This window comes from Cyprinodon tularosa, unplaced genomic scaffold (assembly GCF_016077235.1).
Source record: "Cyprinodon tularosa strain WSP-4 unplaced genomic scaffold, ASM1607723v1 ctg112, whole genome shotgun sequence".
NCBI lineage: Eukaryota > Metazoa > Chordata > Actinopteri > Cyprinodontiformes > Cyprinodontidae > Cyprinodon > Cyprinodon tularosa.
Genome location: NW_024037916.1, coordinates 830,897 through 850,258, shown reverse-complemented (window position 1 = coordinate 850,258; position 19,362 = coordinate 830,897). Strand labels below are relative to the sequence as shown.

The 19,362-nt window shown below is 37.5% G+C and overlaps 2 protein-coding genes across 2 annotated transcripts; one reads left to right on the top strand and one right to left on the bottom strand.

Moving 5' to 3' along the window:
* The first annotated feature begins 1,287 nt into the window (after positions 1-1,287).
* Positions 1,288-11,000, top strand: LOC119792955 (UDP-glucuronosyltransferase 2C1-like). The gene is made up of 6 exons (XM_038299824.1): positions 1,288-2,042; positions 2,170-2,318; positions 2,401-2,532; positions 3,157-3,244; positions 3,657-3,876; positions 8,085-11,000. The coding sequence occupies exons 1-6, from the start codon at positions 1,325-1,327 to the stop codon at positions 8,365-8,367; spliced, it is 1,590 nt and encodes a 529-aa protein (XP_038155752.1). The 5' UTR covers positions 1,288-1,324; the 3' UTR covers positions 8,368-11,000.
* Positions 8,538-18,468, bottom strand: LOC119793361 (RNA exonuclease 1 homolog). Its single transcript, XM_038300513.1, has 16 exons — positions 18,200-18,468; positions 15,897-17,251; positions 15,730-15,828; positions 15,403-15,652; positions 14,930-15,276; positions 12,464-12,607; positions 12,270-12,381; positions 11,743-11,814; positions 11,518-11,658; positions 11,270-11,383; positions 11,103-11,176; positions 10,876-10,980; positions 10,674-10,789; positions 9,666-9,804; positions 9,035-9,155; positions 8,538-8,888 (listed from the first exon to the last, which is right to left on the bottom strand). Exons 1-16 carry the CDS (start codon positions 18,348-18,350, stop codon positions 8,800-8,802), a joined length of 3,429 nt encoding a protein of 1,142 aa, XP_038156441.1. The 5' UTR covers positions 18,351-18,468; the 3' UTR covers positions 8,538-8,799.
* Between the last annotated feature and the right edge of the window lie 894 nt (positions 18,469-19,362).

Genomic DNA, 19,362 nt, shown 5'->3' with positions numbered 1-19,362 from the left:
GGAAAATTGAATTGTCGTCTGGATCGAAATCCGACATTGCGATTGCAGGATAGCGGCTGTGGTGAGATTTGAGGGAGTTTATAAAGTGGAAGCAGGACGCTGATTGGGCTTCGTGGTGGAGTAGTTCAAAGCTGATTGGCTCGCTTCGGAGACGGATCGGCTTCTGATGATGTGAGGTAAGTCAGAGTTTCTTCAATTGAACTTTCGCTAGAGCTTCATTTGTGACCCCCTTAACATAAGTACTTTTAAACACTTCAGAATAAAGTGAATAAGGATTAAAAAAAATACACAAGATAAAATACCACTAAACTACAGAAGCATATTGCTGTCACTTAAGAAAATACATTTTTGCTAATTATATTGAATAAATGTTATAGTTATATTGTATAAACGTGATCACTAAACTCATTGTATGCTCAGGAGCAGACATGTACTATCAAATTATTATGGACACACCTTGGTTTGCAATAAAATTTAGTAAGGCTGGGGTTCAAGGAGTAGGAGGAGGTGTATCCAGCTGCTTAGAATATAATCAACTATAAGGCTGACGGTAGCTTCTTGTGTGTGTGTGTGTGTGTGTGTGTCTGTGTGTAACCTTGTTTTTGGTACCCGATGGGGACAATTTCCCAGGAATATGCTACATTTTGTGGACTTATGGGGGCAGTGAGTTGGTCCCAATGAGGAAGGTTATCTTCTTGTGGTGGTGGGTTATGTTTAAAACAAAGGTCTGAATTGAATTTAGGTTAGGGATTTTTTTTGTATTGGTTAGGGTAAAGGTCTGGGTTAGACCATAGAAGCAAGTTGGATATGAATGGATGTGAATGGAAAGTCCCCACAAGGATAGAGAGACACAACAGGGGTGTGTGTGAGTTTGTAGGTTGGAGACGGATTAAAGTAGCCTACATATGTAGGCTACTTGCACCCTTTTTCATTAAATGTCAGTGTTTTTTAAACAATTACATTAACCATGAATAGACTCTGAAAACATTTTTAAACAGTTGGTACCAAAACCTACACAAGAAAATTGTGTCAGAGTATGTCTCTGTATTAATTGCTTCCTTTTTTTCAAATTTTTTAAACTGACCTCTAAAGACCAACACAGCCAACTAAATCTTAGGTGTAAGAAATTCCAACAAAGGTTAAAGAGTTTCTTTACTCTTCTATAGCTTTTCAAAAATAGCCTCCAACCTTTTTTTCCTGGGTTGATCCTTTTATCTTGCATAATTGAGTACACAGTGAACAGAGTCAGAGTTCATTTAGTTAATGAATATCTTTCAGGTGCAGCTAAAGATAATAGCTTGTTTTCTGCAGACGCACAACCACCATGGAGCTGCGTCTCTCCGTCTGTGTCCTGCTGCTGCTTTGTGCATCAAGATGTTCAAACGGAGGAAAGATTTTGGTGTGGTACACTGAGGCCAGCCATTGGATCAACATGAAACCTATACTGGAGACTCTGGTGGACAGAGGACACCAGGTGACCGTCCTGGTTCCAAGTGCATCGATGTTCATGAATAGCAGCGAACCTTCTCGCTTCCAGTACGAACCATTTGACGTCTCCATCTCACTGGAGGCCATGGAGGAATCACTTGAAGAATTTATTCATTTTGCAATGTATGAGGCAGATTACATGAGCTACTTTCAGGTTTATGTCAGATATATGGAACTTATGAAGATTGAGCTGCAGAATGACCTTGATATCCTCAGTGGTGTTGTCAAGTCAGAAATGCTGATGAAGAAGCTGAAGAGGGAAAACTTTGATCTGCTTTTTGCTGATCCCCTCCTGCCTGGCAGTGAATTGACTACAGACATGTTGGGCATCCCCCTCGTTTACTCGCTGCGTTTCTCCTTAGCTCATAACTGGGAAAGGATGTGTGGTCAGCTACCTGCTCCACCTTCCTTTGTCCCTGGCGCTATGAGCAAACTTACAGACAAGATGGACTTCTCAGAGAGACTGTGGAACATCCTCTTCTATGCTCTGAATGACATTGTAATTGACAACGTTATGTGGAATATGTTAGATAAATACTACTCAGATGTCAAAGGTAAGCAGGTAAAAAAAAAACAGCAAGTGTGAACACATTTATTGTCACATTAAGTCCTAATATTGCTTAAAAGAACTTCACTAAAGGGCTTTCATGGACACTTTTTCACTAATTTACTGTATGACAGGAAGTCCCACCAGTGCCTGTGAGTTAATGGGTAAGGCTGATATCTGGTTGATGAGGACCTACTGGGATTTTGATTTTCCTCGCCCAATCCTCCCCAATTTCAAGTTTGTTGGAGGGATCCACTGCAGACCAGCTAAACCTTTACCAACGGTGGGGCCTTTTCCTCCAATGTAGACAAAGAGCATTTAGTGATGAATAAAATTCAATGACTAACGCATTACACATTTTGCAGGATATGGAAAAATTTGTACAGAGCTCAGGAGATGATGGTATTGTGGTGTTCACTTTGGGATCCATGATTAGGAACGTCACCATGGAGAAGGCAAACTTAATAGCTTCAGCGCTTGCTCAGATTCCCCAAAAGGTCTGTAAAACATTCCGGATCTTCTCTAATTAACTATTTATCAACTGATGCAACTTTTCTGAGCTTAATCTAATAAGATTAACTAGCTTAGGAGTTTATGTAGGCTACATCATAAGTACTTGGACAACTGCAAACTATCTGCAGTGTTAATAGGGTTTCCTTACTTGCTATAGCCTTACTACTGTATATTCCCTATTTTTTATATACAGTTTTTTTTTCATAGATCAGTCTTTGATTTGAATTCAAACCTCTCTTTCTTTTGAATTAAATGCCAATTGAGCTCAATACCCAACACAGCCAGTACCTTAGTGCAACTTATGAAGATAACAGAAGTACAGCATCATCTAAAAACCCATCCCATAATGACAGAGGTCCACTTTTTTACAGCTATGACTGAACTTATTTCTTATGATCTTTGTTTTGATTTTCAAAAGAAAAAAAAAAAAACAAATTTTGGTTTTAAAGTGATAGCAAGTCTTCCAAACCTCTAAGCTAATAATTTGCAAGGATAGAGTTAAATTAAAACTCTGCATTTCTGTTGAACTTTACAATCTTATCAGTAAAAAAATGTGCAGCAAAACCTTTCACTGCTGTTTTTTTTTGTTTTGTTTGTTTGTTTTGCAGGTACTTTGGCGATATAATGGGGACAAACCAAAAACGTTGGGTTCCAACACCAGGATTTTAAGCTGGATTCCTCAGAACGACCTGCTGGGTGGGTAAAGTTCAGCTCATTTCAACTCAAATGTTTTGGCAGAAGAAACGATTTAGGGATTATATGTGCAGATCGCCCGTTTCTTACAGTTCAACCTCAAAAGGAACAAATGTTTCAGTAGAAGTTTTGATGTCTTTACTGTAGAATACAAAGTTGGTGACGCAGTAAAAGAAAGAAACAATTCAGATTTCTAAAACTAAATGCATGTCATTCAGTAAAGCCTGTATAGTATAATTCACTTTTACACAAGCCAACACAATTATTTTCAAACTAAAAATAGTAAATAAATACAATGAATCCTTTTATATAATATGTCTTATCTTTTTTTTTTATTACTAAATGATCTTGTTGATTAATGGCTTTGGTTAAAAAGTAACTCGCACTGAAATGTTTTAACTTTGGCCTTTATCAGGTCATCCTAAAACAAAAGCGTTCATCACTCACGGAGGAACAAATGGGATCTATGAGGCCATCTATCACGGTGTTCCTATGGTAGGCATTCCAATATTTGGGGACCAACCAGACAACATGGTGCACATGGAGGCTAAAGGAGCTGCAGTCATTCAGAACATAAACTTCATGACAACAGAGAGCCTGAGGGATGCGATCCTGACTGTCATTAATGACAAATCGTAAGTTCTTACCCATCTAAATCATTGTAATTTTCAAGGACTTTCAAAAATTATCTACGTTGATTTAAATGAACTAATGAGATTATAACGAAGTGACTCAACAGATTTGAAAGCAGGGAAACTGAGTTTTCCATTTCACAAAGAGAGTTTACTCGACCTCCGTTTCTGTTGCTGTAACATTCTCCCCAGAGCTAACCTGGTCGGAAGCAGGTTTTGTTCATTAATTAAATTCTGTTTATTTATATAGCCCCAATTCACAAAACAAATGTAATGTCAAGGCACGTTACAGTTCAACAAATCATACAGTCAAATAGATTCAAAGTTTTCTATCTAAGGAAAACCAGTTGATTCATCCATCCAGGATGGCTTGTAGTGACAGTGGAGAGGAAAAACTCCCTTTTAACAGTAAGAAACCTCCAGCAGAACCAGGCTCTAGGCTATAGCAGCATAACTATAGAGAAAGCTAAGGATAACCTGAACCCCTCTAACTATAAGCTTTTTCAGAAAGGGAAAGTTTTAAGCCTAGCCTTAAAAGTAGACAGAGTGTCTGTCTCACGGTAGTTGGTTCCACAGAAGAGGTGCCTGATAACTAAACCTTCCATTCTACCTTTAGAAATTCTAGGAACCACAAGTAAACATGCAAAATGAGAGCGAAGTAAGTGATATAAGATGGAGGTTGGCCATTTAAGCTTTATACGTATGCAGAACAGGATTTTAAATTCTGTTCTGGATTTAACAGGAAGCCAATGAAGAGAAGCTAGGATAGGAGAGATATGTGCTCTGTTCAAATAAATGGGCTGTGTCCTCCGAAGGCCAGATTTGAAGGACGATTGCTTCATAGCGTGGCGCTGAGGTCTGGTCGGATTCCAAGACTCCTCGTTATGCAGCCTACAAATGCGTCCTTCTTTTTGCCCGATTTGAAGGATGGTGTCACTACCTGATCTGTCCCGGAAGCATGATCCGTTCTTCCGTTCTTCACAAGTATGTGAATAGTTATGACTGAAATTAATGAAAATAGTTGTTTGAATGGTTATTGCATCAGCTATTTGGCGGGTAATGTGTAATTTATCTAAAGGTTTTTATCTGTTACTGTGTAAATGGGTTTGGCTTCAATATAGGGACAGATTCTAATATATCTGCAGTGCAGTGGGACTATAAATCTGATATCACTTATTTTTTTATTGCCGTTCTGCACAATTTGCTTAACTAAGTATTTTTTGCTGTTGAATATTAAAGATTTTGCAGATATATTTTTTTTATACATTTTCACATGAGTGAAGTCTTTCTTCACTTAAAAAAAAATATAAAAATAAAAATACAAAGTTTTGAAAAGATCGGTATTCATTATTTTCCTGCTTTTTGTGTAAACTGTCATGGTTGCTGAGCGACAGAGCGTACTGGTAAAAGCCGCCGAAGGGTAGACCTGTTTGAATTCACAACCAAAACTCTTCTGCTCTCCTTATTTTCAAGGAAGAAGCAGCACATAAATTTAACCAGAGCTTTGATCACTCTTTTTAATTTTCATCAGAACTCTGGCTGCAGCATGTTGGATCAGCTGAATATTTTTTAAATACAGTTAGTGGACTTCCTGATAATAAAGAATTACAATAGTCCAGCCTTGAAGTAACAAATGCATGGACTAGTTTCTTAGCATCACCCCTGGACAGGATATTTTTGCAATATGCTGTACTGTAGATGCAAGAAGGAAATTCTAGAAACCTCTTTGATATGGGATTTAAATGACAGGTCCTGATCAAAAATAACCACAAGATTTTTTTACTTTATTATCATAAATCAGTTTAATCCCATCCAAATGAAGTGGCTAATTAATCAGTTTCTAATCAGACTCTGGTCCAAAGAATATAACTTCTGTTTTGTCTGCATTCAGGAGCAGAAACTTAAGAGTCATCCAGGTTTTTATGCCTGTAATCTATGTAATGGGTTAGCTTCATCTGGATTAATGGACAGACATAGCTGAGTATCATCAGCATAACAGTGGAAATTAATCCCATGCTGTCTAATAATTCTACAGATTGGGAGCATATATATATAGTAAAGAGAATTGGTCCTGGAACTGATCCCTGTGGTACTCCACAGGTTACCTTTGAGCACGAGGAAGATTTGTCATCAACTTTAACTAACTGAAATCGATCAGATAGATAAGACCTAAACCAGTCCAGCGCCATTCCCTTAATTCCCACAAAATATTTGTCTTTCTAAAAGAATATTATGATCAACTGTTTCAAATGCAGCACTGAGATCCAACAGGACGAGGACAGATACAAGTCCATTATCTGACGCCATGAGAATATCATTAGTGACTTTCACCAGAGCTGTTTCAGTGCTATGATGAGCTCTAAAGCCAGACTGAAACTCTTCAAAACGTTCATTATGGTGTAAGTGATCACACACTTGTTTGGCAACTACTTTCTCAAGAATTTTAGATAAGAAAGGAAGAGGAAGATTGGATATATGTCTATAATTGACCAAGTCATCTGGTTCAAGAAAGTGGTGAGCTCAGAGTTTCCTCTGTCTCCGCTCTCCTTAGAGCCAATCACGTCATTTTATTTCCTGATTTAGGCAGAAGATTGCCGTCATAGTTTTGTGCATACAATAATAAAAAAAAAATAATAAAAGAAATTTAAAAGTCATCCAATAAGTCTATTAGAGTCTTGGGTTTTAAAACTAAACATTGCATGTCTTATTGACGAGGATCTTATTATATTCCCATGGGATAATGAATAGGTCCTACCTGTTCATTATCCCATGAACTTCATCTTCATCTGCTGACAGCTGACAGCACCTAAATAGATACATTAATCCACAACCATTCAAGCAATAAACTAGTTTTCCGCATAATGTTAAGCCACTTTGATAATGTTTGTATTAGTTTGAATATGTATTTTACATATTTTAAAACAAACTTCCTTATCAAAATTATCATTTAAAACAAAATAACATTCTTCACATCTTGAGCAAACATTTGGGATGTCTAGACGGGAATTTCAGTTTTACATAGGCCTATTTCTTACTTGATTATTTTGACAATGAAGAAATGTAGTTCAGATATAAATGTATATTCAGTCAAGCTGATAAATGTGAAAACGGCCACTTATGTGTAAATATTATAGGCATGTAAACTTTAAATCATCCTCTCTTTTTCAACTAGATGAACTGATTAATTCAGGTTTTGCCTGACCTCGGTAACCATGGCCAGACACACCTGGATTAATCCATCCATCCAGTAGAAAAAGACAGGAAACAAAAGAGCTTCCTTAAGTTCAGGAGGTAGTGGAGTTGTGGATAGAGCTCATTAGTGCCAAACAAAATAAATGGTCCACATTCAAGCCTGGTAAAGCCAAACAGGAAGCCCCAAGATGCATTTCAGCTTGGTTTTGTAGAACTAGACCATTTCAATCATTTCCTCTGGTGCAATTACAGAGGACAACTTCATGAGAATATTTAAGTTGGCATGCAAGACGTGCACAACTTAATAGCATAAATAAAACATAATTATGTGGTATTTCTGCTGTCAGATAAAAAATAAAAACTTAATCCTTGTCTCAAAACTAAAAAAAATGGTAAACGTTGACTAAAGTGAAAATTAAAAAAATACCACCTGGCTAATTTCATGCATTTATGTCAATTGTTAATGATTATTTCTTACAACTAATGACAACCAGATTTTTATACAGAAATCTTAGTCCACTCTTGTTAAGTATGATACACTTCAGCATGTGAGCATCACTGGGTCTAGCGTCTAATCTTAACACCAAGAATTATTCTCTGGTTTGCTGGTCAATGCCATTAAACCAGGCATTGGTACATTTGGTACCAATGACCTTTCTGCACCAAAAATATTTTCATCAAAAGGCTTTTAAAAACTAAAAGTTGGGTTTCCACCAGCTGTATGCCAAAGTTTCTAATTTAGCTATGGAAAGCACTATTCATTTCATATTTCATATTTTGAAAAGTTAATGAGACAAATTGACTAAGTATTAAATCTCTAAAAAATGAAAAGCTAATGTGACACACTGTTTTATGCATTCCCATAGAACTCACAAATGACTTGTGGTCCATCCACTAAAGGTGTTCAATGTTAGACCATAACACACAAGTTAATCTTTTGGATGGTTAAGCTGTTAAAACACTAGATCTAGGTGCTAATCTGTGGGCTGCTAGTAAACATTTATTTCACTCATCCACAGCTACAAGGAGAACATGATGAGACTGTCGAGAATCCACCATGACAGACCCATGAGTCCTCTGGATGAGGCGGTTTTCTGGATCGAGTTCACTATGAGAAACAAAGGAGCCAAACATCTGCGGGTCCAGGCCCACGAACTAACCTGGTACCAGTACCACAGCCTGGACGTCCTAACCTTCTTCCTCATTTTAGACATACTCTTCATCTTTATTCTTTTAAAGACCTGCAGCTTCTGTTGGCACAGATGCTGCAAAAGTAAAAAGGTCAAAAGAAAAGCTGAATAAAAGACAGAATAGAACCTTTCAGAACTTAATGGGAACTCAACCATTCATCTCCACCCTCAAACTTTACTTCAGATGTGTGGTTTCCTTAGCTGAAACAATGTCCTTAAATACCTTTCAGCTGTGCTAATTAGCATGTTCACAGCTGAAGGTAATTTGATTTTACCAGCTGAAACCTTATTAGCTGGTTATGATTGAGAAAACAAAAAAAACAAACATTTGATTTCATGCCTTTATTTGAGAACCATTTATAATAGCTTATCTTTGAGTCTCATAAATATATATATGTACATGACAGATGGGCTTCAACTCAAGATGTCATTAACAGAATCTATATCTGACCAATTTAAGTAAAAACAAAAAAAAAATAAACAGCCCTTTTTCTTTGTCACACAAATATTCATATGTTTCTTATTGAGATATTGCGGTAGCTCCTCATTTTTTCAGTTTCCCATCTTCTTTCATCTTCCACTGCATAAGCTCCATGCAGGCAGATGCATCTTCCTCAGTGTTGTGGCCACAAACTGGGAGAAATAGTGGCAGATGGATTTAACTAGCATTTTGTTGCAGTTTTAATATTCACTCCATTTGTATTGTTTCAGATTAATGTGGTCGTAATGGCTTGAAATAAATAAATATATGAGACTTTCTTATAAAGGTGGTAACCCACCACTCTCTTGAATAATCCTCCTGAGGTATTCAGCTGTGAGACTGTTGAGGCTCAGCTTGTTAGGTGGTCCTAGACGATGAGGGAAGACCACCGAAGTGTCTACCACCAACCCATGAAGCAACTACAGAGGGGGAAAAAACAATGAAGGCTGCTGTCAAACCCTTCATAGTTTATGTTCCACACTGAACCCCGCATAAGAAAACTGGTAAAGGTGAATTAAAGTTAAAAACAATACAGAAATCTAAAATGTCAGTTATCCAATGACCCTGTTAAAAGACACAGGGATGCTGCTGTGTATGCAACTGGCTTTTCAGTAGTTTGTGCCCCCACCACAAAATACGTTTAATAAAATGGTGTTTGATGGTTTTGTAGTATTGATTGTAGTCTATTATAAAACTGTACATTAAAAGAATGACATCTCTGAAATAATAGGAAGAAAAAAAAAGTATAAACAGAAATTGCAGCTATAAGAACTGGAACAGTAAATTTATGTGAATAAAATACAAATTACAGATAAGAAGGTAATTTAAAGGCAAATATATTCAAGATTTGCCTTACAAGGAGCAGGAGTGCTCTAATCGAAGCCCTCATTTCACATGTCGGGTAAAAAAAAAAAAAAAACTACAATCACCTTGAGTAAACAAAGGTCTGTTTCCAGGCCATGTCCAACCAGAATAGTGTCTGCAGTGATGAAGCTCAACAAAGTCTCCTGGACCTCCCTGAGGGAGGGATGGTTACCTTTCACATCTTCCTCACTGATTCCTGAAAACCTAAAGACATTTCAGGAAAGGAACTTCATAAAAATAAGAGTTGTGAAGATCAGAAATAGTTATATTGCCAAAAGTAGTTGTATTTGTAAAGTATTTGTCTACTTTTGTGTATTTGAAGACAGCCTGTTCTTCATCTGTAGTGTCAGTTTGTCTGTACACACCCAGATTCTGCACGCCAGATTTTATTCAAAAACCACGGTACTACTAGAAGATCCAAGTGATTGATTTGGTGGCAAAATTGAATTAACCTAAAATTAACTAAAAAAATATTAAAGCCTACAGCTCCTGTCCCCCATCGCAAATTAAACATCAAATTCTCCCATCAAATGTGGGAAACTGCCATATTTTAAAGTAGTTTTCATTTTATCACCATAGTTGTGTTGACTAGGACTAATACATAATTACATATACATAATTATCAATACATAATATGTAACTGGGATTGGTCCAGACAGTGTCCCGATTTGAATTTGGTGGATCGGTGTGGAGGGAATTTAAGATTAGGGTGATTGTAAACCCTAACCCTAGGTCTTCCAACACTAAAGAAGAGTTCACCACCAATGATGCAGTCCACTGAAAGAAAATAATATTACTGGAAAGTGAATCTAATTATTCATCAATTCTTAAAGATCTTTATCAGTTATGAAGAAGCATGATGATATTCAATGCCATTTTTAGCAATATAAAAATGTATAAAAAAAACAAAAACAAATTTATTTTCTAGTCTTAAAGACTTTAGCTTTAAAATGTCACCTTTTGAGAAACATTTCTTATCAGAAAACTGTACATTTCAAAAGATAAATGTAAAATCTTTTGACGGGTGTTAACCTCATGAGCTGCACACACAAACTGAGCCAGAGAAGTGTTACCTGGTGTTATAGTCGACGACCTCATTATCAGGTCTGACAAAGGTGTCGTAGACGACCTGAAGGTTGGAGTTGATCACCGTCACTCTGGACAGCTCCAGCCCTTGAACAGTGTAACACTGTAGACATTCATAGACAGTCACACAACATTTCATTACAAACGTACATTTTAGAAATCAACTCGTTATAAGATATTAATTAATACCATTTCACAATCCAGGGAATAAACTCCAGGACAGCTCATGTCTGAGGGACATCTGGGTGCAGTAGATACAAACCCATCCAAGCTGAGAAAATCATGGACATGCAACTGGGTGAGAAAAAAAAAAATGTATACACATGTAAATATCAAAGTCTTGTTGGCACAGTTTAATAGTTCAATGTGTAGGATTGCTGTTTTTGACGGTATAGTTCACAGAATGTGTTCGCCACCTTAAACATTTGACATCCAGGAGCTCCCATGACTCCCTGACAGCAGCTGTAGCGAGTTTCCACTCCCCCTGGAACTGCAAAACACAAATACTATGTATTAATTATTTTTCCTCCCATTACAGTCATTCAATCTCAATCCCTGTGAAACATTTCATGTGCTGGCTGACCTCTGTTGGTAACTCCTTTCCCATAGTGGTAGTTGCACTCCTCTTTTCGGAGGTGTTTGCCTGTTTGATTGACAGCGTACGTGGCCCCGCATCGACAGCAGATCCTTTTAAGGGCTATTTAACGCAGCAATGGGTTAATTGAAAAGATAAAGCTGAAGCTCAACACAAGTACATTAGTCGAATACGCCCTCTAGTGGCCCAGGAGGAGAAAAACAGGTAATAAGGCCAAGCTGCATGGTTCTACTTACGGTCTGTGCTCACTTTCTTCTCAGAAAAAAGAACAGCAGAACTTGCTTTTTCTGGGTGCTGGATAGGATAGTTGTTTTCTATCATTTGTTCATCAGTCAAAGTATAACCCTTGAAAATTTCATACAACGCCATATCACCTGCTAATAAAACAAAAATAAATAAACCTCAGCAGCAATTTCTTGTTTATTTTTATATATTAAAAAAATTCATTAACGTTTTCTCACCATTTTCTTTCATCTTTTTTCGGATAAATGGGATGTTGCCTTTTGGTTTTTGATTCTGGACCTGTTTTTCATCTGCATCACAATAAGTAGATTAGGATTTAACTTAACTGAATGTTGCATTTAGAGCGGAGACAAACGGATTAAGAGATTATACTCCATTTAATGATAAATCCATTACTAAATAATTTCAATAGAGACTAAAACAAGCCTTAAGCTGATAAAGAAACACACTTAGAGTAGTATTTATACCAACACTGTAAAAAAAATAAAATCACATTAACATTTTGTATTTAAAATTAAAAAATACTTTCATCTGTCAATATGCTCGATCCAGAACTCCTCGAGTGGTAACGTTTTAGTTTCACCTGGTTTAAATTCTTCAAAAATAGAGTTTAAAAAAAAACCTTCTGCTATCCGATTATTAATCGATAAAAAAAAAAAAATAATAATAATAATAATTTACTTATTTGCCAAAATGAATATTAGTTGCAGGTCTAGTTGCATGGAGTCATGACTTTTCTTCCTACTTTTAGCAGAAGCACTTTGGTTCTTCAGTCTTTTGAGGGCGTTCACCGCAACGCTGAGATATTTGAGTTTGTTCACACTGCGGTTGTACACGCTCTTCTCCTCAGTTAGGGCCTGTAATCAGTAGCAACGGGATGAAGAATGAATAGTCATCCTTTCAGTCAGTGGGAGACATCTGGAAGCAGGAGATGCTCACCTTCTCAAAAGCCTCATTGACATCAGCTGTGGTTTTAAGGAGCTCCTCTGTGAACATGTTCACGTACCGCTGACGGACATCGTGGGGAACTTTCTCTTTTGCCGTTTCACTTTGCTGCTTCAACTTCCTTTTCACTGGCAGAGGCTGAAATCAGAATTACTTTATTAATCCCTTGCAGGACTTTCTTTTCTTTCCATGCAACCATTTACAAAAGTCATAAGGCAGAATAAAAATCAGTAAAATTTTTATGCACACAGTAAAATTACCCCCTTCCCATATAAACAGTGGAAAATAAAATATAGGAATTAAATAAGGATCTCAGTATATACAATCAACAATATTTACAATTCTGTTCAGTACCTAAATTACTATTATTGCACATGACCATGTCATTGCATATAGTGAAGTAAGGAAGGAATATTAATTACATAATAAATAATTACAGCGCAATGAGAAGCATTTGTTCCCATTTCAGATTTATTCCGTTTGTAAGTTTAAGTAACATACAACTTCTCAGATCAATTACGACATATTATCAATTATAATTGCATTTTTTACTCCTGTTTTGAAACAAAAAGAGGAATATATCCAGACCAACCTGGCTCTAGGCAGAAAGCCAAAATGGTTCAAGTTGTTCATCGTTCACCGCAATTTACTACAGGTTCTGGAAAGATCTGTTAAATTTCCTACATCCAAATGTTTACAAAGTCAGCTGGAAGTCTTTGGGACTCTTGCAAACCACAGTAAGGGTGATGATATAAAACATAGAAGAGTGGCGAGTCTTCCCAGGGACGACCAACAAACCAAAATCACTCAAAGAGAGCATCACTAACTTATTCAGAAAGCACAAAAATAATGGAATACATGTAATGTAGGGCTGCTGCGTGGCACTATGCAGGAGCATCACCCTCCTGGATGCAATGAATGAATCCAATGAGGTTCTTTTGATTGTTAAATATATATTGATCTTGCGCTCTCCATGTGTTGATTACATTTGCAGGGTTACTTTCCACTCAACCAGAAGTTCGCATACTTGCTGCAAGACAGTGATTTAAAAAACAAAAAACAAAAAAAAAAAACAGAAAAATTATGACGTTCAAAAACGGTGTTTCCACTGCAATTCGCACACCTGCTGAAAGGTTGGCCGTCACTATTTGATCCTTTGACGCCACCGACTGTCACTTTCAGGTATAACACCAAACAAATTAACATGAACTCCAGAAATATGGCCAAAATAAAACCACAGCTATACAAGACCTTTGATCCATTAAAAACATGATAAACAATCAAACAAAGAAGAAGTAAAGAGCAGGAGCCGAATGAGGTCTGGAGGAATTCCTCTCTATAGCAGACAATCCTGAAGGAGGACTTGGAATTAGGGCTGCAACTAACAATTATTTTGTAAAGTGATTAATCTGTGCATTATTTTTTTGATTAATCGATCAATAATCGAAAAGCTAAATGTTCCTTAAAGAAAACTTTTTACTAAGTTTAACCAGGTTAAACTCAAGCTTTTCCACTTGAGGTGTTCTGGATAGAACATATTGACAAACAAAACAGATTTTTATGTTAAATGCAAAATGTTTACAATTTTTTTTGTTTGTTTTTGGTATAATTACTGCTCTAAATGGGTTGCTCTGACAGCTAAAGGCATGCGTCTCTAAACTCCATTTAACGATTAATCGATTACTGTATTAGTTGAGGATTATTTCAATAGTCGATTAATCTGATTGTTTCGGCCCTATTTGGAATATTACAGCAGAACGAGGACCTAAAACAAACCAGCAATCCAACCTCTAAACTGAACTAAAAAAAAAAAAATGGCTTAAAGTCTGGGGGTTAAATCTGATCAAAATGCTGTTACATGACCTTAAGACTAGGGCTGAAACAATTATTCAGATTAATTGTGATTATTTTAATATATTGATTTAGTAAAAGATTAATCGTTAACTGGAGTATCGAGCTTCTAAAACATGTCTTTTGCTGAAAGAGCAACCCAGCAGTAATTATACCAAGATTGCAAAGAAATATGAACATTTTGCATTCAAGATAAAAAATAAAATATATACTTTTTCATCTATGAATATGCTCCATCCAGAACTCCTAAAGTGAAATAGTTTCAGTTTCACCTGGTTTAATTTTGTTAAAAAATTTCTTTAAGGAACCTTTTGCTATGCGATTATTAAATAATGAATCTAAAAACTTTTCTGAGAGATTAATCAATTTGCAAAAAAGTAATTAGTGCAGCCTTACTTAAGACCCAATCATTAATACTTAATTTTTAGTCACTGACAATCTAAAGAATGAATAAAGAAGCTCAACTCAAAAAGTCAGAAATCTGACTAGCTTAGAACAATTCCTTAGAGTGGAATCATTCGTTGTCCTCCACACTCAAACCATTTCCTATTTTCACAAACCAATCAACTTTGCTTGGGAAAATCAGGGGGATTCTGAAAGCTCTTCTACCTTAACAGCTGCTTGGCCAGCAGCTTGAGAAGTTGTGGAGGCTCCAACTGCTGCCTGCACAGAGGTCGATGCCAAAGCAGAGCAGAGTGCAGGTCGTCGTGCTGGAGCAGCAATGAGCACAGGCACAGTGGAGCGATGTCTTGGCAAAGGAGTCACTGCAGCAGGAGCGCTAGTTTGTTTGACTGTGCCAGGGTTTGGATGAACCCGGCTCACTGGAGTCAGCACAGAAGTAACTGGGCTGGAAGTGGAGGAGACAGAGAGAGGGAAGCTGCCCTGCGGGAGGATCAGGTGCACGTTGTTGCCCACTTCAATGACTGCAGTTCCAATGGGGATGAAGTTCACACAAGCTGAGGATCGAGACAAAAATGCAACAGATCGGAGACATTGAAGAACAAATAAAAAAAAAAAAAACTTTCATTTTACTGTTAATATTCCTAGTGAAATAACTCCCAGAAGTTTCCTCAGAGGCGAACCATTTGGCGCCGGGGAAGGCTGAAGGTTTTTCAGGGTTGAAGCTGAAGCTGCCATCTGTGTGTCTTTTTTCTGGCTCCCAGAAGACAGAATATTCTGAGCGATTTTAACCGGGACAGACGGTATCGAGGCTCTGTGCTGAAGCTGCTGGGTCTTAGAAGCGACGGTAGCCCGGGAGTTCAACCCTGCAGCCGACGGCTCCCGCAGAGGAACCAGAATCTGAGGCTGAGGTCTCGTCTTAGCCAGCGGCTGCTGATTTGACAACGAGAAAAAAGATTCAAAGCCAAAGCTGTGACGATATATATTAGTGAGATTTGTGGAAGTTTTACCTCTAGGTTCTTAGCTTCATGAGCAACTCTCTTTTTCCCTGTGAAACTCTGGCCTGCAGCTTTAACTTCTGGTTTCTCAACATCCATGCCAACCGTCATCTGAAACAGTCAGAGGAAATCAGAACATCTTTGAGCTGCAAACTAAACCATCACTTTGATATACTTACAGAAGTGCTACCCTGCTCCTCGTTTCCTCTTTCCTCGCCATTTGCCTCCATGAAGATCCTGTAGCATTCCTCCATCGGGTCGCTATCAGACAGCTCCATCTCTAAGTAATCCAGCTCGTCCTCCTCAGCGCTGGAGTTTATTACTATCACTGCTTCATCCTCCTCCTGTTGAAGCTGTTCTGTGGGGTCAGATGAATCAGCTCTGCCATTGGGATTTACTGATGCAACATCAGGAGACCAGATCTGGCTATTGCCTGGTCCTCCATCTGTTTGCTGCAGGTTTGTTTTCTCCGCCATTTTTCCATGAGCTGCAGCGTCCGACTGCGCACTTTGCGTATGAGGGTCGTGGCTCTGAACCTCTGTCACCAAGGCTTGCTTGGCTGAGTCTGGATCTGGTTGCTTACGAAAAAGGGAACAATGCAGCTGTGGATTATATTTCACAGCATTAGAGATCAGTTTAATCTGAGGGGTACTCAAGTGATCTGAGGTGGTGGAAAAACTTTGGGATTCGTTTATTTTGGTTGGCATCTCAGGGGACCGTAGACCAGGGTTTTCACGTCCTCTTTCAAGCTCTACCAGACATCCGGTTAAATTAAACCCACTCCTATCATTGCTGTAATCTTTGGCTTTTTCAGAAGCAGATGAGACTAGATTGCTCTCTATTAAACAACAATCAGGCTCTTTGTTTACATTGTCGCTGGAGGTGGATGAGGAAGTAGCATTTACCACCTGAGGAGTTATTTTCTGCGGTGAGGAATCTAGAAGAACATTATGGGTTTTAATCTCCTTCCTGGCTCTCTCTGTTCCCTCGGAGGATGTCTCTGATGCCACGTCAGCGGCGGCATTTGGAGTTTGATCACTAGTTTTGTCTGGAGATAAAGAAACATCAATAACCAGGACACCATCTTCAAAAGAGTCATCAAGGTCTGGCGGAGATGAAGGTCGGTTGAGCTGGGCTTGATGAGTATTCGGCTTCTCCACAGATCTCGAGCTCCTTCCATCTTGTCGGTTTTTCACTTTTCCTGATGAGCTGTAAGACCGCAAGGCGGCAGAAAAGTTGGAGAGCGGATCATACTCTAAATCAGTCCTTGGCTTTGAGCTGTCCACCACATACTTCATTGCCTGCACACTGGATTTATGTCCTTTGCTTGAAGAAAGTCCACAGGAAACGCTGGCCACACATTTTGTTGGAGGTTTATTGCCGCTTCTGTCCGTCCGGTTGGTCTGATAGCATGAGAGGCGGCGCTGCTCCTGTTCCACTTCGTGCCTTGCAGTTTCAATCTCCTTTTCCAGTCTTTGCAGCTCATGCAGGGAGTCTGCGTTTACTGGTCTGAAGCGGTTGCCATACAGATTTCCTGTTTGCAACAGGGGGGAAAAAAATAAGCAGGCATACATTTTAATTCCTCATTGGAAATGAAATGCACTCTGAAATATTTACATCCCATAAAGAGATCTTAATGCAAAAACTACCACAAAAAAAATGCTTAACCTTAAATGAACTACTGGTACTGCAGTCTTTTATCAAATGAAAATAAGATTAAACTTCTGGTTTCTTTCCTTCACAAAAAGGGAATAAAGTGCATCAATGATGCTGCAGGCAAATGCATCTTCCATAGGAGGTCTGGATGTTGGCATCATTATTCACAGACATACCAGGATAAATCAAAATTAGAACTATGATGATCTCTGACAGTAAGCTAGAACTGGGTCACAACTGGATTACTCAACAAGGAAATCTAAAATATATGGTTGCAAAAAGACAGAACCGGTCAACAGCAAAAAAAAAAAAAAAAAAAAAAAAAAAAAAAAACTACCTTATCCTCTCCCTAAATCCTGAGGAAATCTTGTGCTAAAGAGAATAAAGCCTAAAGGCAATCTGGATGGTCAGAGATATCAATAATCTTCAGATTATTATTGCAAATATCTCTTAGATCCACAGTATCGAAATCTGAAACATTTTTTCCAATTATTGGGAGTGAAATCATTAGACTGCATTAAAAGATCAAATATATATTATTCACTTAGTTAATCACTTTTAAAAGATAGTAACGTGCGACTATAAAACATTTGAATATTTAAAAAAAAGAGTTTGTGCTTGATGAGCAAAACGTCTAAAATTGTGAATTTATGCGATTTGACTTTACAATTCTTCCCTAATTAATTTCAGGGCTACAAAAAATGCTTAAACACGTGCCAAGACCTCGTATAAGGCAGGTGTTTTATTTATTTTATGCAATATTCGCTTACTCACATTATACTGAACGATAGCAAAGTTAACATGACAGCACACCTGAACCACTAACCTGTTAGATCCGCTGTGGTTGATTTAGACACGCCACCAAACGTCCCCCTCGCTTCTGTGGCATGTTTGTACAAACAATGAGGTCTCTCACAGAGCCCGTGTCGTGAAAAGGGGCAGTTTATATTAATAAAAAGACCAGAGGATGGAAACATGGCAGAAAACAAAAGAAATGTTAAACTAGATTGATGGCAGGCCTCCAACGGGCGGATATGAACTCCTCAACTGCGCTCCGCCTCCAACTTTGGTAACCCATTTATATAGGCTTCTCCACCTTTAAACAGAACACGACAAGGGCTAAAAACTTTAATTACTAGACAAGCAATTATATTAAATTAACGTAATGTATTTATCAGAAGGTATACTTATTTTTGGTTAATCAATTATCACAATTTACATACTTCCTATCCTAACCTGTTTAAGTTTACCATTCGGAAGTAATTCCTCCGTTCCTCTAGATGGCAATGTGGCATAACACCGAATTGGAAAGTACCTACAGAAGTCAAGGAAGTCGCCATATTGTGAGTGGAAAAGTTCAGTACGTAAAGCTGTACAACTCAACTAAATTACTCAACTACTTTATTTAAAGTTACTATCAGATTCCTATCTGCAGTAAAAGAAGACAAACACCTTGATAAAAAAAATTTTTAGCATGGAGAATAGAAATAAGATTTAAATAAGCTTTAGGTGAAGTTACGTAATTCAACACAAGTTTTTTTTACTCTAAGACGATTATATACATATGTAAAACAGTATTATAATTATTATAATAGTAATTAGGATTATCATTGTTATTATTATTATTAGGCCTATTGTTGGATCTTTTTTTTTTTTTTTTTTTTTTTTTTTAACAAACATTTAATTTCATCCTAGGGGAGAGAGAGCAAGCTCGGCCCTGCTGTCTTAGGGAGTGGCAGCTTACAGATCAACATATGGAGATCCGTTTCATTTAATAATGAAAAAATTTAATTAATGTGGAAGTAAATAACTATATTTTGAGATAAATTAAATTAAGATAAGATGAAATAATGCCTTTAATTTGTATTTTGTTTTATTTAATCCTGACATTTATTTAATAGAATATTTATTTATAATGTATCAATAGCAACCTTTATTTATTCATCCATGTATTTTGCTGGTGAAGATTCTCATTCATCCAGGTCATAA

Bases quoted from the DNA above. Each gene is read 5' to 3' on its own strand.
- LOC119792955 (XM_038299824.1), top strand. From the start codon at position 1,325: ATGGAGCTGCGTCTCTCCGTCTGTGTCCTGCTGCTGCTTTGTGCATCA. The intron at 2,043-2,169 runs GTAAGCAGGTAA...ACTGTATGACAG, and splicing joins ATACTACTCAGATGTCAAAG to GAAGTCCCACCAGTGCCTGT. The intron at 3,245-3,656 runs GTGGGTAAAGTT...GGCCTTTATCAG, and splicing joins TCCTCAGAACGACCTGCTGG to GTCATCCTAAAACAAAAGCG.
- LOC119793361 (XM_038300513.1), bottom strand. From the start codon at position 18,350: ATGTTTCCATCCTCTGGTCTTTTTATTAATATAAACTGCCCCTTTTCA. The intron at 11,384-11,517 runs GTAAGTAGAACC...TGCGTTAAATAG, and splicing joins GAAGAAAGTGAGCACAGACC to CCCTTAAAAGGATCTGCTGT. The intron at 10,981-11,102 runs GTGGCGAACACA...TTTCTCACCCAG, and splicing joins CTGGATGTCAAATGTTTAAG to TTGCATGTCCATGATTTTCT.